The sequence below is a fragment of the Jaculus jaculus genome, chromosome 15 (genome assembly GCF_020740685.1).
Source record: "Jaculus jaculus isolate mJacJac1 chromosome 15, mJacJac1.mat.Y.cur, whole genome shotgun sequence".
Classification (NCBI taxonomy): Eukaryota; Metazoa; Chordata; class Mammalia; order Rodentia; family Dipodidae; genus Jaculus; species Jaculus jaculus.
This window is the reverse complement of record NC_059116.1, coordinates 50,234,686-50,262,645: the sequence shown is the minus strand read 5'-3', so window position 1 is coordinate 50,262,645 and position 27,960 is coordinate 50,234,686. Positions and strand designations below refer to the sequence as shown.

Below are 27,960 nucleotides of genomic sequence, written 5' to 3'. Positions count from 1 at the left end.
GGGACCCATGCATCACTCAGACATTTTAGGAAGCTCCTTTTATATCATACATGTGCCTTATCTCTGAAAGTTGTTTTATTTTTTGTTTGTTTGTTTGGTTGGTTTTTTGTTTTGTTTTGTTTGAGGTATGGTCTCACTCTAATCCAAGCTATCCTGGAACTCTCTAGCTCCAGGCTAGCCTTGAATTTACAGTGAGCCTACCTCTGCCACTTAAGTGCTAGGACTGAAGGTATGTGCCACCACACACAGCTGAAAATCATTTTTCATGTTGCCAGCATTCATAATTGATTCTTGTTGCTTCTAGGTGCAGCTAAATCAAGTCCAGCAGCTAAACCAGGATCCACACCTTCTCGTCCCTCATCTGCCAAAAGGGCTTCATCCAGTGGCTCGGCGTCCAGATCTGACAAAGACTTAGAAACACAGGTCCTACAGCTTAATGAGCAGGTAACTCCTCATCTCTGGCTGTGCCTCTGGGAGCAGTGATGTGTTTGAGGTGGGGAGGCTACACCCCCATAGGCCTGGGGTAAGGGAGGGGAGGTGAGAGAGAATCAGTGGATTTTAGCCAATGAGAATAGGAGGAATTATACAAATACAACGTCATCACAAAGCTTGACAGGAAGTGTTCAGGTAGGCCAGGTGCCTTGGGCCAACCACAGGCCACCTTCCCCATTTCCTGTTCCTCAGTCGCCATCCTTCAGTCTGGGCAGATCCTGACCCCTTCTGGCAATGCTAGGACTGCTTTGAAGTTCTTCTATATCTCCTTCTTTACCCTTCTTCCTTTCTTCAACACCTATTTGTTGATCCTGTTCTATGTGACAGATACTATGCTCATTACTGATAACCACTATGGTAGGAATGGACAGATGCACTCCCTTCACCCAGAACTTAACCCAGTGACAACAGAGATTATAACTGAAGACAAAACACAAAGAGCAGTAGGCTCTGGGTAGCTCTGGCAGACACTGGGGCGTCCCCCTAGAGGGCCAGGCCTAGGAGGACCTGAAATCTGTGGACACCCTGGAAAGTACTGGGAGGATCAGGAGAAGGAACTCTCCTGTGAAGACTGCAACCTTGACTTTTCTTCAGGGTCTGTCTCCAGCACCGCCTCCACCTCTCAGGCATCTGCTGGGACATGTGATGAATGAGGCTGGCCATTGATCTTTGGAATGGGACCATGAGAATGGAATTTTATTGGCCGATTGATCTTTCATCATTTAATGTTTTATTTTTCTTGTTTGTTTGGTTGGTGGTTGTAGAGTTATTTTACTGTTGGTTTTTTGAGGAAGAGTCTCACTCTAGTCCAGGCTGATCTGGAATTCACTCTGTGGCCCTAGACTAGACTTGAACTCATGATCTTCCTGCCTCCACCTCCAGGTGCTGGAATTAACAGCATATAGCGCCACACCCGGCTCCATCAGTTTTTGTTGTTTTTATTTGTTTGTTTGCTTTGTAACTCACTCTGGTCTCAAACTCATGTCCTGACACTCCTGTGTACCATCATGCCCAGGTGCTATCAGTTTTTACTAGGGAATGTTGGTAACTCAGCATCTCTTCCTTAGTACAGGAATGCCAGCCAACTATTTCTACAAAAGTCTCAACTAAATACATGGTAAAGGAGTGGCTGCATGTGCCAGTATGTGTTGGAATATATCTATTTTTACACATAAAGTAGCATGTGCAAAGGCCCAGAATTATTATGAAATGAAGAAATTTTGCAGTTCCAATGTAATTTTTCTTTTTTGGTTTTCTTTGGGGGGGGGAGGCTATGTTTTTTTTGTTTTTTTTTTTTTTTTTTTCGAGGTAGGGTTTCCCTCTAGCCCAAGCTAACCTAGAATTCACTCCAGTCTCAGGATGGCCTCCAATTCAGGTGATCCTCCTACCTCTGCCTCCTGAGTGCTGGAATTAGAGGCGTGTTCCACCCCACCTGGCTACAAATGTAATTTTTCAAAATGCTGTTAAAGGGTGATGTCTTTTAATATACTGAAAGGGAAATTTCACCCAAAGAAGACATGAAAGAATTCATCTCCAAACAACATATGCTCCATCAGGGTTTCTGAAATTTTTTTCCACTTGCAAGCTATTTTTACTAAAGAAACTTTTATGCAACCCTGAATATAGAGGTATATAAAACAGGCTAGGGACATGGGTCAGTGAGTAGGAGTACTTGGCTCACACACATGAAATCCTGAGCTCAATCCCCAGCATCCATGTGAAATCCAGGCATGACCAGCATACCTCGTAACTCCAGCACTGAGAGAGACACACAGGAGGATGATGGACTCACGGGCCAGCCAACCTAATCAAAAAGTGGTAGTTCCAAGTTGAGTGAGAGACTCTTAGGGATGTAAGATGGAAAAACAGTAGAGGAAGACACCTGACATCCCTGGTCTCCACATGTGTCCACATGGAGCACACACATCTATTCAACATTTGTACACACATGCACCACATATTCTACACACACACCAAAAAGTAAACAAATCAAAACATTTAAGGACAGAAAATCATAAAGAAATTTCTTTTAAAATAATTCTTTGGTATACATATAGTTTTACCATTTGTTAAAGACAAAAGCAAATTTGCATACTAATAGTTTTGTCTAACACAATCCAATCCAAAAATATACTAATTTAATGCATGCTGAGGAATAAAACTTGGAAAATACTGTCTTTGTTTTCCATAATTAAACTTGTTTCTGTAAGAGCAAAAGGAGATATATATATTATAGAGAGATAGATATATAGTAAAAATATTCTAATTCATGTCACACATAGTCTTGAATTTGAGCTGAGCTATTTCAAGCAGCATTCACTGGCACTGTATGGCATGACAGCATGTACATGCAATGTAGGCATGTTGTATGTTCTAAACCAAGGCTGTAATGACATCATATGATGCAGCACACAAGTTCATTATACCTTGTGTTTGTTTTGTAATTTTTTATGAGAGAGAGAGAATGAAAGCAAGAGAGAATTGGCACACCAGTGCCCTCCAGCCACAGCAGTCAAACTCCAGACATGTGTGCCACCTTGTGCACATATGAGAACTTGCATGATTGTGTCACCTTGTGTGTCTGGTTTATGTGGGACCTGGAGAGTTGAACATGGGTCCTTAGGCTTCACAGGCAAGTGCCTTAACTGCTAAGCCATTTCTCAAGCCCACACTATGTATTTTTAATTAATTTCTGGTATTATGTGTCAGAAATTTTCTTGTTGCAAAATTTTTGTGGCCCCCACACATGCAACCTGTTTTAGTTATGCATAAATATAAGTTAACAGAATATTAAACAAGAAGGTGTTCTCAGGGACCAAGACCAGAATGCTAGTTTTGGAGGCAGCCTGAGACTTTAAACCAGGTCTCTTCACTCCCACTTCAGGGCTGACTCAGCCACAGATGTCAACACTGTGGGCCCTGTCTCAGTTGTTGGATCTGCCCATCAGCCTATTCTGCCCATAGGTTGCCCTATGCAACCACTGGGAGAAGCCCTGGAAAGTCCTGAAACCCACCTCAAGGTGGGAGAAGAAGAAATGGAAGCCATTTTGATGAGGAAATGGAACTTCTACCCAAAGCTAAAACTAGAGAAGTGGTGGCAGATTTGCCAAGCCATCCTTCCACTTTAACCAGCCATGATGATCCCTCTGTCCACCATTCACAGTGCCAAGATCTGACTTCTCAGGCACAGCATGTGCACTACAGCTCAATACATCTGTGAAGGTATCCCAACCTAAGAGTGGCTTTTAACACAAGTGATCTGAAGGAGGGGCTTATAGTGAATAACCACACTTCCATTCTCTTCCCCCTTCCCTGTAGATGATGAATCCATTAAAATTGTTTAGGCTGCTCTAACAAAACATCCTCAACTGAGTGAACCATGCTGGAGGCTGTGAGATGCAAATTCAAGTCATCTTCAGATCTGTTGTCTAGTGAGGGCTCATTCCTTGACTAGCATCTTCTCAGTGCTGAGAACATGAAGGGATCCCTTGGGCCTCTTATATTGGAGCAAATCCCATTCCTGGGGGTTCCACCTTTAGGACTTAGTCACCTCCCTGCCTTCTGATACATTAAAGTTAGGGTTTCAACATATGAATGGGGCTTGGGAGACACAGAAGCATATCATAGCAACAAGTTAGGAGAAAGATGTGGTCCAGCCCATGTTATCAGGGGAGGAAAGGCCCTGAACCTGGGTGCAGCCATGCAAGTGGTTCATTCTGATGGGCTTATAAATGTGCATGTGACAGCAAGACAAGACCTTCATGCTGACCCATTGGCCCAGGTCACACTGAGATGTAGGCCTGTCAATTCTTCCCCAGAGTTGTACCTCAGTTGCTTCTGTGCTTGGGGTTCTTTGGGGTTCTTATACCACATACATGTAACTGGTCCTTATTCTTTGTTTTGGGGTCTTCTGTGTTTTTACTGTTCTTCAGGTACATTCATTAAAGCTTGCCCTAGAAGGTGTGGAGAAAGAGAGGGATTTCTACTTTGGAAAACTGAGAGAGATTGAGCTACTCTGCCAAGAGCATGGGCAGGAAAACGATGACCTCGTGCAGCGGCTAATGGAAGTGCTCTACGCTTCAGATGAGCAGGTAGGAGTATGAAGCCCTTGGCTCCAGAGTTCGAAAGCAGCTCTTGGTAAAGTGCATTGGAACTACATGCCTTAGATGCTTCCCTTGACCTTGGTGAGGAGGACACCTCAACCAATGCCCTTGGTGGTCCCAGACAAATAAACACATTCATCCTCAGGTTCCATTCTCCCCTGCCCATGTGACCTGCATCCATAAGTTAATTTGGGAAATGCTAAGTGGCAGCAAACACTTGAACTGAGAATAGACAGCCATATCCCAAAAGGTTTTCAGCTCTGAGCAAAAGAGCAGCAAAATGTATATAAGCATCCCTCTTTCTTCATGAAAGATCAGCATAGGATTAAAGGAAAAACTAAAATATTCTCCCCTTCCCTATGAGCTCTACAAGGTCTGTTTCTATTTCATAGCTCGGTGTCTTGGTTGCTCATTACTAGGACAGACCAGAACTGTGGGACCTGTTGAAACCTGTGTTGAAAATACTGCTTGCAGGACTGGGAAGGTGGTTCAGTGGTTAAAGGCACTTGCTTCTTGGTGAGGAGGACCTGCCACCAGGGTTGTTGCTCTCTAGTAATGTCAGAGGGAGACTCTGGATGTGGCTCTGTGTGGGTGATGAAAAGGAGATGTGCTCACACCTGTTATCCTAGCATTTGGGAGATGGAGGCAGGAAGGTAAGGAGTTCATGGCCAATCTCAGCTATGTAGTAAACTTATGGCCTGCCTAGTATATGAGATCCTTCCTCCAAAAAGAAAAAAGCAGAAAGGCAAGGAGGAGGAAGAAAAAAGAGGAGGAGAGAGGAAGGAGTAGGCAAAGGGAAAATAAAGGAAAGGAAGGGAAGAAGAAGAGGGAGAGGAAAGAGAAAAGCATACATAAGCTGGGAAGAACATTGTGGCCCAAGGAAGTGAAGGATAAATAGCAGAGGCTTGGTAAGTCTCCCCAGCACATCTGTGCTACAGAACTGAGCTGTAGAAGGCCAGAACTTGGTACTTCAAGCTTTTTCTTGTTCTGAGTCAAAGCTGGTGGGAGTGTTTGTGTCTCTCTGACCTGGGAGCCTGTGGACACTTAGAGGGAGCTGTGGTGGAGTTACGTGTGTTAACATTTCCACAGAGTGTAATGAGCCACCAGCAAGTTGATTTGGTTTTATTGCAATTGAGAGCCTGGCAAATGTTTACTCCATGGATGACTTAAGCCCCTAGCAATGAATTTTCCTAAGCTGTGCCTGGGATTTGAGAGCTCTCCACCACTTCGTTAATTTCCCTCAGCTGTTTTTGTTAACTTCTTTCTTGACGACCAGTAGCTTGGAAAGTAGAATCCGAAGCCTTGGGACTCTGTCTCATTAGGTCCCAGAGGCCTTGGTGATGTCATACACTGTGGTTCTCAGTATGGAGGCTGGTTTGCAATGTGTCTGCAAGTGCACGAATGCACATGATGTTTTGTATGCACCGAGGGCTCATCAGTCACCCCTTGCTGCTTCCACAGTTTGCCTGAGGCACCATCAGATGAGGGCTGCAGAGCCTAGGAGATGGAAGGCCTAAGCGGCTGCCTGTGGTCAGGGCTGCTAGCTGGGATGAGGCCAGCATGCACACTCATCCTCCCAGTCCTGCTTTTGCAGCTGGAGAGGAAACCTGATTCGAAGCCAGAACTGATCCCTGCCAGAGCACTAGTGGATGAGCTGTACTGCAGGATTCATCACAGGCCACTGAATTCCTGGCTGAGAAAAGGCTGGTCAGCTGCAAGACCTGTGATGTCCTCAGGGTGTGACCTCAGGGGTTTCTTCCTGGACATCCTGTGTTTTGCCATTGCCCTCATACCAACCATGCTCCAGCACAAAGTCCAAAGCTGGGTACAGTAGGACATACATGTAATCCCAGCAACAAGAAGTGAGAGACAGGAGGATCCCTAGGGCTTACTAGCTAGCTAGCTGAATCAGTGAGCTCCTGGATCAGTGAGAGACCCTGTCTCAAAGAATAAGGTGAAGAGTGGCTGAGAACATCCAGTAGAAACCTCTGGCCTCCATATGCCATGCATATGTACACCCCCCACAGATGTGCCCAAACACATGCAAATGCATGTGACACACATACACATGCACATTCCAAAAAATAATAATGGCAAGTATATGACTGGGGAGTTAGATCAGTTGTTAAAAGTGCCCCACTAGCATAAGTACCTGAGTTCAGATCCCAGCACCTACTAAACCAGGCATAGTAGTCTGTGCCTATAGTCCCAGCACTGAAAAGGCAGAGGCAGAGAGATTACTAACACTCACTGGCTAACTCAATAGATGAACTCTAGGCTTAGTGAAAGACCTTATATCAAAACATCAGGTATAGACAGCCATGGAGCACATGCCTTTAATGCCAGCACTCACAATGCTGGGGTAGGAGAGTCTCTGTGAGTTCAAGGCCAGCCTGAGACTACATAGTGAATTCCAAGTCAACCTGACTAGAGCAAGATCCTACCTCAAAAAAAACTAACTAAAGAGCTAGGCATGGTGGTGCACGCCTTGCCTTTAATCCCAGCACTCAGGAGGCAGAGGTAGGAGGATCACCGCGAGTTTGAGGCCACTCTGAGACTACATAGTGAATTCCAGGTCAGCTAGAGCTAGAGTGAGACCCTACCTCAAAAAACCAAAAAAAGAAAGAAAGAAAAAAACCTAAGTAAATAAATAAATAAAAATTTTAGCTGGGTGTGGTGGCACACACCTTTAATCCCAGCACTCGGGAGGCAGAGGTGGGAGAATCACCATGAGTTCAAGGCCACCCTGAGACTACATAGTGAATTCCAGGTCAGCCTGAGCTAGAGTAAGACCCTATCTTGAAAAACAAAAACAAAAACACAAAAAATTTTAAAAGGGGGAGAGTTAATTGCAAAAGACATCTGATGTCAACATATTTACAGATAATAGGGAACTGAGGCAATAGAAAAGGTAAAATACCTTTCCTGTTTGGAAGCAGCCAGAGTCTGAATCCTAAGTTCATGCTCTCCCTTCTCCAAGCCTGAGCCATGTTTTTTGTTGATGTCTTTTGGAGGGAGGTGCTTTAGGGTCTTGCACTAGCCTAGGCTGACCTGGAACTCACTCAGGGTGGCCTCAAACTCACAGCGACCCTCCTACTTCTGTCTCCTGAGTGCTGGGATTAAAGGCGTGTGCCATCCCGCCTGGCCGGGGGGTGAGGGGGGCTTTTTGAGGGATTTTGGTGCTGGGGATTGAACCCAAGGCTTTGTCCACGTGCCACTGAGCAGCCCTCAGCCCTTAAGCTGTCATCACATAAAGAGAAATGGCGAGGAAAAGAGGTGTGGGCAGCCACCCATGTAAGTGTGTGCCAAGGACTGTCTGAAAGCCAAGGCAACTGTTAGAGGGTTACCGGCAGCCACTAGAAGGGAAAATCTACTTCAAATCTGTGTGTTCATTACTTGAGCCTCATTTTCCTAGTTCTATGATATATTGCAATATTGTACTTCAACTGGAGAAATTTCTAAGAGACACACTGGGCTACAGTGAGATTCCTATGGAGAATAATCAAGTGATCTACAACATGTCACATGTCCTTGTTTGAAGTGTGACAAGACATAAGACCAGAGTTCTAAACCTTGGTTTCTGTACAGAAAGAAAATGCTGCTATAGGATGTGCTATGCACAAACACATGCACACAGGGACACACACACACACCTACACCTACTATGAAGGTATATATGGATAGGCCAAGGAGAACCGGCCTACTGTGCCATTCTGCCTTCCTGCTTGAGCCTCTGCTCAAGGAAGAAATTATAGAACCTTTAAGTGTCTACCTTCCTGTCTAAGGAAGTTGGGTCTTGGCTCTGAGGCAGCCTCAGGAGCACTGAGGAACCTGCCTACCCTGTGTCCACACCATACCTCATGGTCTAAAAGGGTGTCACTTTGAAAATATATGCTCAGTTGTTGCTATATCCTCTATATGTCTACCCCCAGCTCTCAGAATGCTACCTTTGCTCCCCTCTTCTTACCCTGACCTGTGTCCTGTTTTCGGGACACGCAACATTTGGGTGGTGGGTGTGCCTGCGCTCTCATGCCAATAAGAAGTGCATGGAGTCCAGGTAGAAATGTCAGTATGCAGTTTATGAGGCTTTGGGCTGCATACACCTGAAATGGCAGAGCTGTCTGGTATGTGCCTTTCCCAGAGCCCTCCTGCAAATGGGAGGTAGGATGAAGAATCAAAGGCTGGATTGTCCACATGTCTGTTAAACTGTCGGAACATGCATGTGGATTGACTTTCCAAGGAGTATTTGTTAAGGGATCTCTTTTCCTAAGTGGTATCTTACCAATTTAATCTCATGGTAACTGTTCTCTGATTCTTAGTCAAACAATCCCAGAATATGATGTTTGGAAGATGTAAAACTCCATTTTAAAAGTAAAGAAGTTGACAGGTTACTCAGTTTTGAAGTATAGGAACCTAATGGAAATTTTCAGAACAGATGTCAGCCACCCACACAGTGAATCTCATTCTCACATTTCCCTCTCTGTTACCTGGGGCCACCGATGTCACTGTTGACCTTCTCCGTTGTGCATTCTGTCATCAGAATCCACCAACTAGCTGTGAACAGTTTCTGACCATCATGGAAGCCACTGTTTAAATGATGTAAAAGCTTTCATATTCCTCAGCATTTTTGGATACAGGCTGTTTCTATCATGGAATTTTTGCATGCCACTGAACATAGAACTAGGCATTGAGAGAGAAAGAGAAAAAAAAAAACCCTACCTGAGAAGCTTTCATGCACTTACAGAGGGGAGACAGGCTGTGACACAATTAACTGTGAAATGTGGCAGATTGTAATAAATCTGATGAGAGATATAAATGAACATGTGTAAAGAACACACAGAAACAGCCTGGAGATCCATCAGAAAAACAGCAGGAGGTGGTCAGAGTAGGATGTTGGACCTTCACCTTCCAGTGGCCAAGCAGTCTAAGAGGTGACACTGTGGCCATGGGCATAGTTAGAGCTCTCAGGTACCGAGTAAACATGTCCACTTCTGTGTACTGTCTATTCTGCTTATTGCAGAAAGGGTGACTTTTCTTAATTTGGAATGTATTCCAAAGAATCCCACTGAGAAATCCTGACCAGAGCTCACACTGCAGTCCTGACTGTGTGCTGAGTACTCATCTAGGCACTCTACCAGTTTTAACACATTGAACCCTCTGTTGGATTCAGTGAAACGCACTATAAACTCTGTTACGTGCACACTCTTATCCTCCCACACTTTATAGATGAGAAAACTAAACTACAAAATCGCACATTACAAGCCCAAAGTCTCACAGCTTGCAAATAGCAGAGCTGGAATATGAATTTCTGTCCCATGCCCATAAACTTGCCTCTGAGAAAATGTCATGGACTTAAGCTGATAGACTAATAGTCTTGGTCATCCATTTTTGAGTTGTCTGATTTCTTCCTCTTGACATAAGGAATTCTGTAGTGAACAAGGCATGGCTCTGTGGAATGGGGCACTACCCCTGCCTCAGGAATCTGAGGATTCCATAGATTAGGCCAATAAGTCCAGACAAACAAGATTCTGAGTGAGGTTTGTAGGTTTTGTTTTATTTTTTGCAGTGCTAGGGATCAAATCCAGGGCCTCATGCATGTGAGGCCAACACTGTGTCCCCAGTCCCCAGGTAAGTTTTGCAGCACAGGAAAATCACTGCAGAAGAGAGAGGGAAAGGCATGGATCTGGCTCAGAGATGGTGAAATGATGGTGTCATACCTGAATTGGATTGTGACAAGTTTGGGCTACAAAGGAAGAGGGACAAGGTAGGAAGAGTATGGGCCTGGCCATCAGAAGTAGTGTGCCAAGTGTACCAGCATCTGAGCCCCTCTGTGTGTCCTCATGTCCACACTAGGTTGTGTCTTGAGGCCCTGCAGCACTGGAAGAGGAGAAGCAGCCAGGTGCTGCTGATGAGGTGGGAAGGAGCTCATCTTTTGAAACCAGAATGGCTAAGCTGACACTCATGGCAAGCTTCATGGAGTTAGATGAGTGAGGGAGCCTGACATATGGAGCCGAGGCAGAGCACACTCACCACTCACCACCTGGCAGTGAGCAGAGCTCCTCAAGCATCCTACACACATGTCCTCTGGCCCTTGAGCCAGATAGCTCCTGAGCAATGTGCTGCGAGGTACTCATTGCCTAGGGCATCCATGAACAAGGCCATTAACCTTTCCTTCCCCTCAGAAATGATAACTGTTGCTTCTCTGGTATGTTAGGCCTCCTCAGATTGGCATTAGATGCTAAGAAAGGGTTGGCTTCAGGCAGACACCACAAGGCAAAAAATTGACAAGCAGAAGTGGGAGAGAAGCACTGCATCCAGGGCCATTAGGGAAGGGCAACCATTCCACACATCGTAGAGACCTGGGATCCTGTTTAAAGTAACTGCTGGTTAATTTGTGATTAGCATGAGGCTGTGGAGTCTGCATTTGCTTTATCAACTCTTGTCCAGAAGGTAGAAAAGTAGAGTATGAAGATCTTCCAAAACAGTTAGAAGAAGAGCTTAGTTCTCAAAGCCTATGTGTTTTGCAGTTTCGTGATGGTGCTGGGATGTGAAGGCATCCCTCGTGTATGCTGGCCACTGGTAGATGGGAGACATTTGCTTGATGAGTTGTGTCTGAGCCCGGTGCCTTCCAGAGCCTACTGACATACTCAATGACTGCAGCTAAAACTCTCCCTTCCCCCACAGGAGGGCCCCACGGAGGAGCCCGAGGCTGAGGAGCAGGCCCCTGAGCAGCAGCCCCAGCAGCAAGAAGAGTACTGAACCAACCGGCTCCGCAGCTCCACATGCCTCAGGGTGTGGGGACTTTTCTTTTGGAGAATTGGACGTGTGTGGCCTCAAGCTCAATAGAAGCCAGCTGTTCCCAACCTGCTGTCATCAACGCATTCTTGCATATGCCAGCCACTGCACTTGGTTCCCGTTTCCTTTGCCAAGATGCATTAGCAGATGGCCGTTCAGGTCACCTACCTGTGAAATCATAGGGTCACATACCTTCAACTTCACCACTGCTGCTTGAGATTGGTTCTGTTCTTTCCCTCATTTCTTTCCAGAATAACTCCTCCCCCACCAACACCACCTCCACCCCTTTCTATCCTGGTGTGAAACAATGGTAATTTGATATATGGTATTTATATTGGCATTTCTCAACCCAGTGTCACTAGATGTCACATGCATTTGTGGTGCTTTGATGTGTTCAAGTCTAACTTCCGATCACAAATTTGGTCAAATCATTGATTGGAACAAAGGGAAATAGATACTTGATATGAAAGCCATACGACAGTAGCTTGTGTTGTGGGGGGACATAGTTTCTCCTCTACTCACAACACTAAAGGAAAACGAATGGATTCAGACCTAGGACTTCCGGGCCCAGCAGTGCTGACAAAGCAGCATGTGACACAGTATGTTATGAGTTTTCAGACATTCAGTCAAGAAAAACACCATCTCAGCTTGGCCCTTGCTCCATGAGCTCCTGCCCTACTGCCCCTTCCAAAATTCTCATGTTATTTTCTTTCTCAGGGTCCTTTCTGGTGGGCAGCCACTATCTCCAAGGTATTTTCACCAATAATTTCTAGTGTAAAGGGGGTCTTGGTAGGCACAAGTCTCTTTTCATCATCCCTTTTCCTCCCTGTATGGGTTTCAACCCCAAATCCTGCCATTCACATGAGAGGATTCCTACCAAAGGGTAAGTAGGGTTTGCGGCCCATGCACCAGAGTCATGATTCATGTTTTCCCACTGGCTGCAAGGCTGGAAGTGAAGCCCCAATTTATAGCTTAATTCCAAGGGAGAAGCGTGGCTCTGCAGTAGACTCCTGTGACTCCCACTACCTTCTGGAATAAGGAATCTCCCCTCTGCAGCACAAGGGCCCTTCGTGTCACTGACATTTGCTAAACCGTAGCAATTAATAAACAGAGGAAACATCACTGAATTTGAAGCATTCCTTACTTTTTTAAGTAATATTTGCACATTTTCTTGGTCTCTTTCCACATCTTTGCCTCCCTGCCCCCTTTAATAGATGGTATCTCTTCCTAGATCATCATATTACATTGGACTTGGACTCCAGGTGTGCTGACACTTGTTGTCTGACTTAACAGATTCAACCAATACAGATCTTCCCACCCCCCTATCTGCCTAACTGAAAAGCTTAAAATAAATTTCTGAATTATGCATCACAAAACTTTGAAATTTCTTTATTAATTGATGAAACACTAATTCTAAGCTCTCACATTGAAACCTTTTCACCAAGAGAAGTCTTTCCAAAATAAACCTTTTTTTCGGCGAACTTGTATTTATTGAGTTCTATGTGGGGAAAGATGGCTGTGTTTTAGAAAGAGTTACAGCACACTGTGTGGGCCTGGATGGGTGTTCCGGGGCGCTGGCTTCCCCGTCTTCTCTTTGCTCCCTCTGCTCTGCAGCAGCAGCAGCTCATTTCTCTGAGGCTGGCAAGCCTGGCTCCTGCAGTGACGTCCTCCCACAGCACCTCCTGAACTTGTACTTAACTGGCTTTCCTTAACTAAAAAAAAAATTCTTATAAAGGCACAATAAAGAGCTGCTCACAGATAACTATAGTGATTCATTGGCCATTCTATCTGTCCTGGATATCTCAAATGCCCAGGTGGTTCATGGCACACTCCTGTGAATGGGTACCAGGGAATCAGAATCCTGCCTTCTCCAGAGCCTCTTGATGCCATTGGATCAGCATCAAGTGACCCTTGCTCGAAGCATGCTGTTTCTTCCATCTTCCTAGCCTTCTTAGCTGGAGACACACTGGCCACATCTTAGGCTACAAAGAGAACTTTCTACCTGCCATACTCCATTCTCCTTCCCAGTGGCTTGGGCCAGACTGTTGATTCATTTAGAGAAGAGCTATGCATTCCTCTCCCTGTGTCCATCTTAGACATCTTCTGTGGAGCTCTATCCCACATGATGTCATGGATGCTTTCATGGAGTCCTTCACCACAGCTTCTGAGTCAGTCTTCTTGGGCTGTGACCACCCCCACACCTGTGTACCCCACTCTTGCACAGTGTGGGACACCATCATTCCCTCATCTGGGCATTCAGGGTGCAAATTCCCCCACACGCCACCCCAGTCACGTGTCATCGTGCTGGCCTCCAGCATCCCAGGATACGTGCCCTGCTCCTCAGGAAGCCGGTTTCTTTCTTAGTCCCTTCACACCCACTACTGGCTGGTTAGAGCACCTCCACTCTCAGAAGGGAGTGATTGAAGCAGGGGTCACAGAGAAAGCTCATGTCCATTCTAAGCAGAAAAGCAGGAAAAAAAGACACATACCCTGTTGAACTGAGAGAAGTAAACTCCAGAAGGGACCCAAGATTTCCTCCCTTCCCTGGTGAGTATGTCCATTATTCCGTTAAGGTTTAATATGCATCCAGATTACTTTTACTAAATAGTACACCATAAAGTTTTTGTTATATATTAAATGTAAACTGAAAGGAATGTAAACATATGTATTGTTAATTATAAATATAGATAAGAATTGACATAATAGATGAAAAGGTCTTATCTAAATGTATCACATTCATTTTACATTACCCACCTATTGTCGCATGGTAGAATAGTTTTTTTGTCTCTGAATATGTGAATAACTTGACTTGTGTTGATCTTTTTACATATTTAATAAAAAAATATATGGTAAAATCTGCCTGGATGTACATATTCTTGTGTTTTTACATGAACATTTCCCTTTCCAGTGACCACATGTCCCTGGTAGGAGATCTATGTTCATACATACATCTATCCACATTTTGCTACTAAAGATTCACATGGAGAAAGGAAAGCGTCCTCATATTTTTTGATGGCTCATATCTTAAGAAGGAATTACAGATTCACATTTGGATCAAAAGTAGTAGCTTTAATATCTTTATAAAGTTTACCAAAGACTATATAATAGAGAAAGAATAACTCCCTTGATAGTTTCCATTTGCAAGCAAATAACAGCTCAGTTCACACAGGGCCAGCCTGCTCTGTCCACACAAGACCACACTGGGACGAGAGGAAACTGGGGAAGTAGATGTTTCCAGAGTGCTTTCCGGGGAAAGTGCCCAATGGGAAAAAGCTCTTTGAATAAATATGTTTTGTCACCCACCTTGTTTTTTGAATGTAAATAGTGATTAGTCAACAAGCTGTGGATGGAATACAAGGATTGAAGGCCATGGAATAGGAGAAAATAAAACTATTCAAACGGGCCCAAAGAGCCACCTGTGAAGACTAGGACCAGTGACAGGCCCTTGTGCACTTGACCTTTCTTCACCCTGAAAGCCCTCCGCAACCGCCAGTTAGGCCCCTGGGCAGCCCTTTGACAACTTTTCCCCTTCCTAGTCACTTGCCTTTAGGCCACTTTTCTCTGGGGAAAATAACCAGAGACAAGCATTCTGCCACTGTTCCCCATCATAATGATGGCCATGACCTGAGTCAGTAAATGTCATGCTTGAAACACGGGGTGCCTCCACGTAGTTAATGCCCCAGCACCAATGCTCTGCCACTACGCTTCTGTGCATAGACACTGGTAAGCCATGTTAAAAGGTGCTTTAACACACTCCAGCAAACCTGCCACCTACAGTTTAAATGCAGTAACATAGAGTGCTCATTCCTTTTGATTGTCTGAGATCCTCTAGAGGTGTAACGTGTTGATACAGATATTAGGGAGAGCTTGTGAGTCAAAGACAACCATTAGTCAATGGAATTTTACTCAATTTGAGTTATAAAAATGCCAGTTTTCATCTGAAAAGAGAAAATTCTGTAACCAAAAGTGAAAGCAGCCTTAATATATGAATATGAACATTAAGTATAGTGCTTTCAGGGCAGTTTGGTGAGAATAATATATGCATTTAGCCAGACAAGAGCAGACGTTATGCCACTAAGGCACAAGATCTCCCCTGCCATAAGCCTTTGATTAGGTTTTCAGTACCAGACATGTATTCTCTCCCATAGAGCAGTGGGTTTCCCCCAGAGCGGACATGCCACTATTGCACCCATTTGGTCATTTGGCTTATCTGACCAAACTTGAGGCTTCCAGTGTCCACTGGACTTCTGTCTCCCATAGGGCTGCATGCAGTGCAGGTTTTTCCAGCTTATAGTTGACTGGTCTACACAGAGAAGGTTTTCAGCTCAGCAACAGCTTGATTTTTCAATGATCTTGCTGCCTATGTATGTGAAGTCTTCTGCAATAGGGTCTTATCATCTGTTACTCCTGGGAAACCAAGGGCCTTGGCAATAGCCTGTAATGTTTTGGAGGCAGCAGGGACCTCCCTGGCCAAAAACTCACTGGAAGGTATCCAATCACTGGCACTGAAAATTTTCTAGTAACAATCTATGACTTCTGGATATGCCATTATCCAAAGAATTAGGCTTTCATATGTTTTATTCAGAATATCTTGAATTTTGAATGACCCTCCCCCTTCTCTTAATCTCTTCTTCTGGCATCACTTAGGTAATGCCACTCCTTGTAATCTGATCTTCTACTTACCTATATGCAATACCCTTAACCTTCCCTTTAGACCTTCCCTCTCCTCTCTCCCTTACAGCCTTTTTCTAATTTATTGGCCTCTGCTACTGATTTGTTGGTTCCAGCTCACACACAAGTCTGCATATTTGTAGCTAGGATTCACATATGAGAGAGAACATGTGATGTTTGGCTTTCTGGGCCTGGGTTACCTCACTTAATATAATTCTTTCCAGATACATCCATTTCCCTGCAAATTTCATAATTTCATTTTTTCTTTACCACTGAATAGAACTCCATTGCATAAATGCACCACATCTTTATTATCCATTCACCTGGGGAGGGACTTCTAGGCTGGTTCCATTTCCTACCTATTGTGAATAGAGCAGCAATAAACATGGTTGTGCAAAGATCTCTAAGGGAGTAAGAAGAGTCATTAGGATATATGCCTAGGAATTCTATAGCTGGATCATATGGCAAATCTATTTTTAGCTGTCTCAAGAACCTACACACCGGTTTCCACAGTGGCTGTACCAGATTATGTTCCCACCAACAGAGTAGAAGGGTTCCCCTTTTTCTGCATCTTCACTAACATTTATTGTCATTTATTTTCTTGATGATAGCCATTCTGACAGGAGTAATTTAATGAAATTCTAGTAGTTGATTAGCAATGACATCAAATCAAGAGACTAAGAGAGAGAGGGAGGGGATATGATAGAGAGCGGAGTTGTGAAGGGGAAAATGGGGGAGGGGAGGGAAATATCATAGTTTGTTGTCTATAAGTATAGAAGTTGTCAATAATTTTTTTTAAATGCCACTTTTCTAAATTAAGCCCACCTTAATATTAATGACTTTCTTCTTCCTTTGAACTTGTGAACACAACTCCCTTATCGTGAAGACAGCCACCCAATAAACATTGCTGACCCAGTTCCCAGCACTAAGGCTATACTGCCACTCAATGTAGATGGTGGGTCGTAGCACCTTTGATGTCCCTCACCTCCTGTTTTGCTGATCTGGAAGCTCAGTCATAAAAGAGGTTCACCGCTCATTGGAAGTGCCCACGCTTTGTATGCCAAAATGGAAACCAAGCTGAAAATCCATCGATGACCAGAGGACCCTCATGTGTCCCTAGGATTTGGGGTCACAAGTCTGCCCAGCGCCAGCCGCCAGGCTCTGCATGTGCAGCTCATACTCCGGAGGCACAGCACAGCCACAGCCTGCCTCGGACCAGCTTAGGCGTGTCAGCGGAATTTCCTGGACAGGTTGCTTAATGTGTTTTCTGTTCTTTATGAAGAGTGAATGCAGAGCCAAATGTGGTGGCACACGCCTTAATCCCAGCACTTGGGAGGCAGAGGAAGGAGGATCACTGTGAGTTTGCGGCCAGCTAGGAACTACTACACAGAGTGAGTTCCAGGTCAGCCTGGGCTAGAGTGAGACACAACCTCAAAAAAAAAAAAAAAAAAAGAGTTCAAAATAATTTCAGCAATGGCACAATAATATGCCTTTAAATGTGTGCTTCTTTAGTGAGAACTAGCCAAATAGCTCAATGTGTTTTCCAGAGAACAGCAAAGTTAAGTGCACAATTCCTTTATAGTAGCAAACATCCTCATATCTTTGCCCTGTAGCATTGTATTAGACCTTGAAGATTATTTGTAGAAAATTTAGGTAGTTTTCTGTGTGTGCACATGCATTATATGGGCACATGTGTGAGGGATGTACATAAACATGTGCCAGAGGTTTGGCAGTCAATGTTCTACTTGATCACTCTCACATCATTTATTGAGACAGAGCTGCACATGATGACTCAAGCTTGTAATCCCAACACTTCGGAGGCAGAGGCAGGAGGATCTATGTGGAATCCAGACCAGCCTGGTTTACATAATGAATTTGAGGCCAGTCTGGTCTACATAGTAAGTTCCGGGTCAGCCTGGGTGTGGTAGTTTGAATAGATGGCCTCCAATATATTCAGTGTTTTATTGCAGTTTGTAATTTAAATCTGTAGCCACCTGGCTGGAGGAGGTGTCACTGGGTGAATCTTAGGGTCCAGCTCTAAGGTGTGGGGGTAGATTCGAAATTCCAATCTGAAGATATGCAAACTGCCTAGTTTCACCTGGAGTTCCTGATGAGTGCTATGTGGCTTTTGGCTTGTGGTCTCCCTCTCTCTCTCTCTCTCTCTCTCTCTCTCTCTCTCTCTCTCTCTCTCTCTCTCTCTTTCTCTGCTTGGACCTGTGAGAACAGGGCCAGATTCTTTGACCATTATGGAGTTTGCCCTGGATCTGTAACCTTCAATAAATCCCTTCCTCCATAACTGTGCCTGGTCTGGAAGTTCATCTCAGCAAACCTGGAGCTGTCTAATACAGAGGGCTATTAAAAACAAAAAAAGAAAGAACTTGTCTCAAGGAAAAAGAAGGGGGGTAGTTCATTGAGACAGAGTCTCTCCCTTGAACCCAGAATGCACCAATTTGGCTACTCTTACCAACCAGTTTGCCCTGAAGGTCCCCTACTTCTGCCTTCCAAAGTCTAGGCACCTTCCCACATCTGCATAGCATTTACCTGAGTGCTGGGGATTGAAACCCAGCTCCACATGTTTGGATGGCAAGCACCTTACAAACTGAGCCTTCTTCCAAGCCCCAGAAAATTAAGGCTTTCCAAGGTAGGTTTCAAGGGCTGGAAATATAGTCCGCAGTAGAATGCTTGCCTAGCATGCATGAGGACCTTGGTTCAGTTCCAAGTGCCACAAAATACACTGAGGCTTCAGAATTTACAAGGTAATGAAAGCCAGGCATGGTGGCACATGCCTTTAATCCCAGCACTCAAGAGGCAGAGGTAGGAGGATCACCATGAATTCAAGGCCACCCTGAGACTACATAGTGAATTTCAGGTCAACCTGGGGTAGAGCAAGAGCCAACCTAAAAAAAAAAAAAAAAAAAGAATGAAACATCCCCATGTGTACAGAATTTTATTCTCACCCAAGTACACAACTTGTACTAAGATGGTCCCTTCCATACAGATGAACTGTGACCTACAAGTGGAAGAGTTTCATTAGTTTGAAAGATTTTCCAGAAAAGTTTTCTGTCAAAATAAGCTCGGAGTACCTGACCTGTAGACACTGTCCAGGCACATGCACTTGAGGAAGGTATGAATTTTACTTGAGAACATTTTCAGATTTTCTTCAGAAAATGGTTTTGAATTATCACAAGACCCTACCCAGTCATACCCAAGATTCCACAGCATCCAAGACTTGGTTTGACTTCCCTTGGTAGGCACACAGTAAGTGGTTGTGGTTTCAGACTGACCATAGATCTAAAAGAGCTCAAGTATAAGTTGTCTCTTTGAAAACACTGGTAGAGATCAAGAGTCATGCTATAGCTCCAACTTTTAAGCAATGGTGGGGCAGGTAACTCCTACTTCAGACACATGATTGTGTTATATGGCAGCCAGGTTACATTCAGCAGTTTTAGTACAACCACTCAGCTGTGCACACACCGTTATGGGATGAAGTCATTTGGCTGCTAAACTAATGATGCCACAGTCCCATACACTTCCCTGCACGCTTCCAGGCTGCTGTCTGCAAGGACATGCATGCCTCTTCACTGTCTTGTGTGCTGTACTCTATGCTGCATTCCACAGAAGGAAAAAAGGGTGACACAGAGAAAAAGAAGCAGCCCCAAACCTGCTGTTGTAGTGCTAACTGATGACAGACAGGAAGAGGGTTCCTACACCATTGTGCCTATCAACACTGCATTCATGAGACTTGCTGTCCACTTGTGGGCTCCTCTGCATCCCTGTTCTGACACCGTCTTTAGTCTTAAGGAAAGAGGGACAATAGTATGAGAGATGGTCCCTCTTGTTTTCTAAGATATTTTTAGAATACAAAGGATATTTGGTCACTTAGTTCTATTATTTTTTTTAACATTTTATTTATTTGCAAGCAGAGAAATACAGAAACAGAAAGAGAAACAGAGAATGGGCCTCCAGCCACTGCAAACTAACTCCAGATGCATGTGCCACTTTGTGCATCTGGCTTTACATGGGTACAGGGGAATCAAACCCAGATCATTAGGCTTCAAAGGGAAGTGCCGTAACCACTGAGCAGTCTCTCCAATCCCTATTTTTATTTATTTTTTTATTTATTTAAGAGAGAGAGGCAGGGCTGGAGAGATGGCTTAGCAGTTAAGCACTCGCCTGTGAAGCCTAAGGACCCCGGTTCGAGGCTCGGTTCCCCAGGTCCCACGTTAGCCAGATGCACAAGGGGCGCACGCGTCTGGAGTTCGTTTGCAGAGGCTGGAAGCCCTGGCACGCCCATTCTCTCTCTCTCCCTCTATCTGTCTTTCTCTCTGTGTCTGTCGCTCTCAAATAAATAAATAAATAAAATTTAAAAAAAAAAAAGAGAGAGAGAGGCAAAAGAGAAAGAGAGAGAATGGGCCTATCAGGTCCGCTGGCCACTACAAACAAATTCCAGAGTCATGTGCCACCTAGTACATCTGGCTTTACATGGGTACTTGGAAATGAAACCCAGGTCGCTAGGCTTTGCATTGAAGTGCCATAATTATTGACCCATCTCTTCAGCCCTCGTTCCTATAATTTTGATGTGTGTGTGCAAGGGCACATGTTCCTGTGAGTGTACATGTATGTGTGTGCATGTATGTATGGAGGGGAGGCCAGAGGGAAAGCTGAAGTGTCATTCCTTAGGAATGCCATCCACATTGTCATGGCAGGATTTCTCAATGGCCTGGAGGTCACCAAGTAGGTTAGGCTGGCCGACTAGCAGCTCCATGGATACACCTGTCTCTTCCTCCCCAGTGCTGGGGTTACAAGTACATGCCACCATACCAAGCATTTTCTTTTTTTTTTTCTTCTTTTCAACTTTTTTTTTTATTAACAACTTCTATGATTGTAAACAATATACCATGACAATGCCCACCCTTCCCCCACTTTACCCTTTGAGATGCAATTCTCCATCATATCCCCTACCCATCTCAATCAGTCTCTCTTTTATTTTGATGTCATCATCTTTTCTTCCTATTATGATGGTCTTGTGTAGGTCATGGAGGTCATCAATATCCAGGCCATTTTCTGTCTGGGGGGAGCACGTTGTAAGGAGTCCTACCCTTCCTTTGGCTCTTACATTCTTTCCACCACCTCTTCCGCAATAGACCCTGAGTCTTGGAAGGTGTGACAGAGATATTGCAGTGCTGAGCACTCCTGTCACTTCCTTCCAGCATTGTGGTGGCTTCTAAGTCATCCAAGGTCGCTGCCATCTGAAAAGAAGATTCTCTACCAAAAGTGAGAGTAGCATTAATATATGTGTATGAACACTAAGAGAAGTGCTTACTGGGCAGTTTGATAAGCAATACAAGCAAGGCAGCTACAGATGTTACACCCTTAGGGCTCATGACTACCCCTGTTTTAAATTTTCAGTATCAGGGATGTGCTCCCTTCCATGGAGCAGGCCTCCAGTCCAATTACAGGGCAGTTGGTTTCGACCATGAAAGATGTGCCACAGTTGTACCCATTGGCTCATTTGGCCTTGAAGTGTCCACTGCTGAGTGTCTTCACTGGTGATTTCTCTCTCTCCCATTGAACTGCAGGCAGAATGGCTTCTCCCAGCTTTCTGTCAGTTGGTCTACATGGAAGAGGTTATCACCTCAGTTCCAGCAGGATTTCTCAGTGACCTTGCAGCTCATGTATGTGAAGTCTTCAGCAATGGGGTCTTACTATCTATTCCTGCTGAGAAACCAAGGGCCTCAGCAATGGCCTACAATGTTTTAGGGGCATCAGGGTCCTCCCTGGCCAACAACTCACTGGAAGGTATCCCATACTGAAAATTTTCTAGCAAAAATCTATGTCCAAAAAATCAGGTTTCCACATGATTTATTTATATCCTCTTAGATTTTGATTAACCTTCCCTCCACCTTTCCTTTACTCAATCTCTTCCTCTGACCTCACTGGGGCCTTTTCACTCCCATTAATCTATTCCTCTGCTTACATATACACAATACCATCCTATTAAGTACTCACCTCCCTTCCTTTCTCTTCCATTTATATCTCTTTTCTAGCTTGCTGGCCTTTGCTACTGAACTTTCTTCCTACTCACACACAGTTACAGCCATCTGTAGCTAAGATCCACATATGAGAGGGAACATGTGATGTTTGGCTTTCTAGGCCTGGGTTACCTCACTTAGTATAATCCTTTCCAGGTCCATCCATTTTTCTGCAAATTTCATAACTTCATTTTTCTTTACTGCTGAGTAGAACTCCATTGTATAAATATACCATATCTTCATTATCCACTCATCAGTTGAGGGACATCTAGGCTGGTTCCATTTCCAAGCTATTGTGAATTGAGCAGCAATAAACATGGTTGAACAAGTGTCTCTAAGGTAATGAGATGTGTCCTTAGGATATATCCTAGGAGTGTTATAGCTGGGACATATGGTAGATCTATTTTTAGCTGTCTTAGGAACCTGTACACTGATTTCCACAATAGCTGGACCAAATTGCATTCCCACCAACAGTGTAGAAGGGTTCCTGTTTTTCTACATCCTCGCCAGCATTTATGGTCATTCGTTTCCATGATGGTAGCCAATCTGACAGGAGTGAGATGGAATCTCAACGTAGTTTTTATCTGCATTTCCCTGATGACTAGGGATGTAGAACATATTTTAGATGCTTATATGTCCTCTGTATTTCTTCTTTTGAGAACTCTGTATTTAGTTCCATAACCCATTTTTTAATTGGGTTGTTTGATTTCTTATTATTTAATTTTTTGAGTTCTTTGTATATCCTAGATATTAATCCTCTATCAGATGTATAGCTGGCAAATATTTTTTCCCATTCTGTAGGTTGCCTTTTTGCTTTATTCACAGTGTCCTTTGCCATACAAAATCTATGTAATTTCATGAGGTTCCAGTGGTTAATCTGTGGTTTTATTGCCTGAGCAATTGGGGTTGTATTCAGGAAGTCGTTGCCAAGACCAATATGTTGAAGGGTTCCCCCCTTTTTCCTCTCGCAGTTACAGACTTTCAGGTCTGATGTTAAGGTCTTTAATCCATTTGTACTTATTCCTTGTGCATGGAGAGAGAGAGAATATATTTTCATCTTCTACATGTACATATCCAGTTCTTACAGCACCATATGCTGAAGATGCTATCTTTTCTCCAATGAGTATTTTTGGCATTTTTATCAAATATAAGGTGGCCATAGCTACCTGGACTTACATCTGCTTCCTCTATTCTGTTCCATTGACCTACATGTCAGCTTTTGTGCCAGTACCATGCTGTTTTTGTTACTATGGCTCTGTACTATAGGTTAAAATCAGATATGGTGATACCACCAGCCTTATTTTTGTTGCTCAGTACTGTTTTGGATATTTGAGATGTTTTGTGATTCCAAATGAATTTTTGGATTTTTTTTCTAGTTCCATGAAGAATGCCATTGAAATTTTGATGGGGATTGCATTAAATACGTAGATTGCTTTTGGTAAGATGGCCATTTTCACAATATTGATTCTTCCCATCTAAGAACAAAGGATGTTTTTCCATTTCCTAATGTCATCTGCAATTTCTCGCTTGAGTGTTTTAATGTTTTCATTGTAGAGATCCTTTACTCACTTGATTAGGTTAATTCCAAGGTACTTTGTGGGGTTTTTTGATGCAATTGTGACTGGAAATGCTTCTCGGATTTAATCCTCTGTGTGTTTGTTGTTAGCATATATGAAGGCTACTGATTTCTGTGTATTTATTTTGTATTCTGCTACATGGCTGTAGATTTTTATCAGCTCTAACAGTTTGCAAGTAGAGTCTTTAGGGTCCTTTATGTATAGAATCATGTAATCTGCAAATAATGATAACTTGATCTCTTCCTTTCCAATTTGTATCCCTTTTATGTATGTCTCTTGCCTTATTGCTATGGCTAAGACTTCCAGTACTATATTAAATAAAAGTGGGGACAGTGGACACCCTCTTGTTCCTGATTTTGGTGAAAAGCTTCTAGTTGTTGTTTTTTTTTTCCATTTAGTAATATATTGGCTGTAGGCTTGTCATAAATTGTCTTTATTATATTGAGATATGTTCCTTCTATTCCCAGGCTCTGTAGGACTTTTATCATGAAGGGATGTTGAACTTTGTCAAATGCTTTCTCTGTATCTAATGAGATGATCATATGATTTTTGTCCTTCAGTCCATTTATATAAATTATTACATTTGTCAATTTGTGTATGTTGAACCATCCCTGCATCTCTGGGATAAAGCCTACTTGGTCAGGGTGAGATCTTTCTGATATATTCTTGTGTTCTGTTTGGTAATAATTTGTTGAGAGTTTTTGCATCTATGTTCATGAGGGAGATTGGTCTGTAATTTTCTTTTTTTGTTCTATCTTTGCCTGGTTTTTGGTATCAGGGTGATGCTGGCTTCATAGAAGGAGTTTGGTAGGATTCCTTCTTTTTGTATTGTATGGAAAAGCTTAAGAAGCAATGGTGTTAGTTCTTCCCTGAAGTTCTGGTAAAATTCACCAGTAAATCCATCTGGGCCTGGACTTTTTTTAGTTGGGAGATTTTTGATAACTGCTTGGCTCTCCATCCTTGTTATAGGTCTATTTAAGTGATTAATCTCATCTTGATTTAATTTAAGGAGGTCATATAAATCAAGAAAATCATCCACTTCTTTCAGATTTTCATACTTAGTGGAGTATATACTTTTATAGTCTGTCCCTATGATTTTTTTTAATTTCTCTTGTATCTGTTATGATGTTACCCTTTTCATCTCTAATTTTATTAATTTGTGTCTCTTCTCTCTTTCTTTTTTGTCATATTTTCTAAGGGTTTATCAATCTTGTTTATCCTTTCAAAGAACCAACTTTTTTGTTTCATTGATTCTTTGGATTGTTTTTTGTTTTGGGGTTTTTTTGTTTGTTTGTTTGTTTCTATTTCATTAATTTTTGCCCTAATCTTTATTATTTCTTCCTGTGTACTGATTTTTGGTTTGGCTTGTTCTTCTTTTTCCAAGGCTTTAAGGTGAAGCATTAGGTCATTTATCAGTGAACTTTCTAGTTTCTTAATATAGGCACTTAAAGCTATAAATTTTCCTCTTAGAACTGCCTTCAGTTTGTCCCAAAGGTTTTGGTATGTTGTGTTCTCATTATCATTTGACTCTATGAATTTTTTTATTTCCTTCTTGATATCTTCATTGACCCATTCATCATTTAGTAGAGTATTGTTTAGTTTCCATGATTTTGTGAATGCTCTGTAGCTTTTCTTGCTATTGATTGGTAGTTTGATTCCATTGTGGTCAGATAGAATGCATGGAATTATTCACTTTTACTGTATTTCTTAAGATTTGTTTTGTGTCTTAATACACTGACTATTTTATAGAATGTTCCATGTAGTGCTGAAAAGAATGTGTATTCTGCAGCATTTGGATGAAATGCCCCGCATATATCTGTTAGATCTGTTTGTTCTATGACCTCATTGAATCCAGATACCTCTCTGTTTATTTTTCCTGGGATGACCTGTCAGTTGATGAAAATGGGGTGTTGAAGTCAACCACCTCAACTGTGTTTGGTGTTATCTGTGATCTTAGTTCTAATAGTGTTTGTTTGATGAAGTTAGGAGCCCCAATGGTAGGTGCATATATGTTGAGGATTGTAATGTCCTCCTGTTAGAGTGTGCCTTTAATTAATATAAAATGACCTTCCTTGTCTTTCATAACTATTGGACTGAAGTCTACCTTGTCAGATATTAGGATAGCAACCCCTGCTTGTTTTCTAGGCCCACTTGCTTGAAACACCATTTTCCAACCTTTCATCCTACACTAGTGTCCATCCTCTGCAGAAAGGTGAGTTTCTTGGAGGCAACAAATTGAAGGATCCTGCTGCTTAACCCAGTCTGCAAACCTGTGTCTTTTGGTTGGAGCATTGAAGCCATTGATATTAAGAGATATTATTGAAAGGTGTGTATTTATTTTTGCCATTTTTTGTAGTTCTTTCGATTTTAGTTTTGCTTTATTGTATTAACTAGTATTTGAGTATAGTTTGTTTTTTCCAGGTTCCTTATATGTGTGTTTTTCTTTCTCTTCAGCATGGAGGACTCTTTCAAGTATTTTCAGTAGATCAAGTTTTGTCTTTAAATATACTTTTGCCTGCTTATTTTGTAGAATGTCCTCATTTCTCTGTCTACTTGAATGGATAGCTTTCAGGATAAAGTAACCTTGGTTGACAATTGTTATCTTTCAGAACTTGGAATACATAACTCCAAGCCATTCTGTCTTTTAAAGTTTTTGTTAAGTAATCTACTATGATCCTGATGGGCTTGCCTTTGTTGGTAACTTGTCTTTTTTTTTTTTTTTCTAGCTGCTTTCAAATGTTTTCTTTTGTTTGTATGTTTGATTGTTGAATTATAATATGGAAAGGAGAGGTTCTTTCCAAGTTTTGTCTGGTTGGTGTTCTAAAGGATTCCTGTATCTGCATTGGCATCTCTTTCCCAATTTGGGGGTGTTCTCTTCTATGATTTTGTTGAAAACACCTACTATGCCTTTGGAGTAAATTTCTTCTCCTTCTACTATACCCTGAATTCTTATGTTTAATCTTTTCATAGTGTCCCGAATATCCTGAAATTCCCATTCATACTTTCCTATTAGTTTGTCTTTCTCTTTGTTGGAGTGTATTAGATCTGCCACCTGGTCTTCTAGCTTAGATATTCTGTCCTCTCCCTCATCCATCCTACTGGTGAGATTTTCTACAGAGTTTTTTCTTTGATTAACTGTGTTCTTCATTGCTAGTAATTCTGACTGATTTTTCTTTATTATTTCTATTTCCTTATTTATGTCTTGTATTGACCTCTTTATTTTGTTAAATTGGTTTCCTGTGTCTTCTTTGATTCCTTTGATTTCCTCTTTCATTCCTTTGATTTCCTCTTTCACTTCTTTGAGCACATTTATAACCATTCTTTTGAAATCTTTCTCAGGCATTTCCTCTAACTCCTTCTCATTAGAGGTCATTTCTGATGCATTAATACTTTTGGTGGATTTTTGGTGTTTTGTGTGTTATAATGTATATATTTTTGAATCTTGGATTAATTTATACTTGGATTTTCTAGTTATCTGCAGTATTATTGGATGTATCAATCTATCTGATGTTATATATCTTCAGGGTAGGAACTTAAGGTGCTAGATGTGGCTCTTAAGACTCTCAGAGTATCTACAAAAATGACCCTTGATGTTGGGTTTGCCTGCTATGAGAGTATTCAAGTAGGCTGAGTGGAACAAAATATAGACAGATTCTAAAACTTAACTAAACAATGTCCACATTCAATGAAAACAGCACAGAGTATTTATGCAAGAGTAGGTATTATGATAACCAGATCCTCTAACAAAGTCTCAATCCCTTAGGGTGTGTGGTGTCCCACACCCTTAATCCTGGCAATGAGGAGGTTAAGATTTCTGGTCTGTTGTGGGTTCCAAGTCAGCTTGTGACCAAGTAAGACCCTTCCCTAATGAACAACAGAAAACAAAGCCAATATCAATCAAGAAGCAACAAATAACTAGCCCAACATATAGCTTATTTAAGGACGGTAAATCCGACCATCCATCAGATTTAACATATAATTTATCCTGATATGAAAGATGCAATTAACACTTCTGGTTCAGGCCTATATACCAGGACTATTTGGCAAGTACTGACTTAGTGTGATCCCAGGTACCTTTTGGGATGATTTTGGTCTCAGTTACGCTGCACTCCTGCTTTGTTCCCTCTTTGGTGCACTGTGGGTTCAAGTAGGCTGGCTGGGTTGCTGGATCACTGCTCTGGTCACTGGTGCTGGGTGCTGTAATCTCCCTTCCCCAGGTCTCTGGTCCTTGGTGGTGCTTCCACTGGCAGTGGGGGAGGGGAGGCTATGGATGATGTTTCTAATTCTCCT

At 42.7% G+C, this 27,960-nt stretch overlaps 1 protein-coding gene across 3 annotated transcripts in view; it reads left to right on the top strand.

Annotated features, from left to right (window-relative positions):
• Nucleotides 1–14,245, top strand: part of Mapre2 (microtubule associated protein RP/EB family member 2) — a 164,358-nt gene extending 150,113 nt beyond the window's left edge. For all 3 annotated transcript variants that reach the window (XM_045134989.1, XM_004666772.2, XM_045134990.1), the window contains 3 exons: nt 305–444; nt 4,425–4,583; nt 11,280–14,245. In XM_045134989.1, coding sequence (XP_044990924.1) covers nt 305–444; nt 4,425–4,583; nt 11,280–11,354 — 374 coding nt within the window. In that variant the 3' untranslated portion in view covers nt 11,355–14,245. The remainder of the gene's footprint in view (nt 1–304; nt 445–4,424; nt 4,584–11,279) is intronic.
• Nucleotides 14,246–27,960: the final 13,715 nt, after the last annotated feature.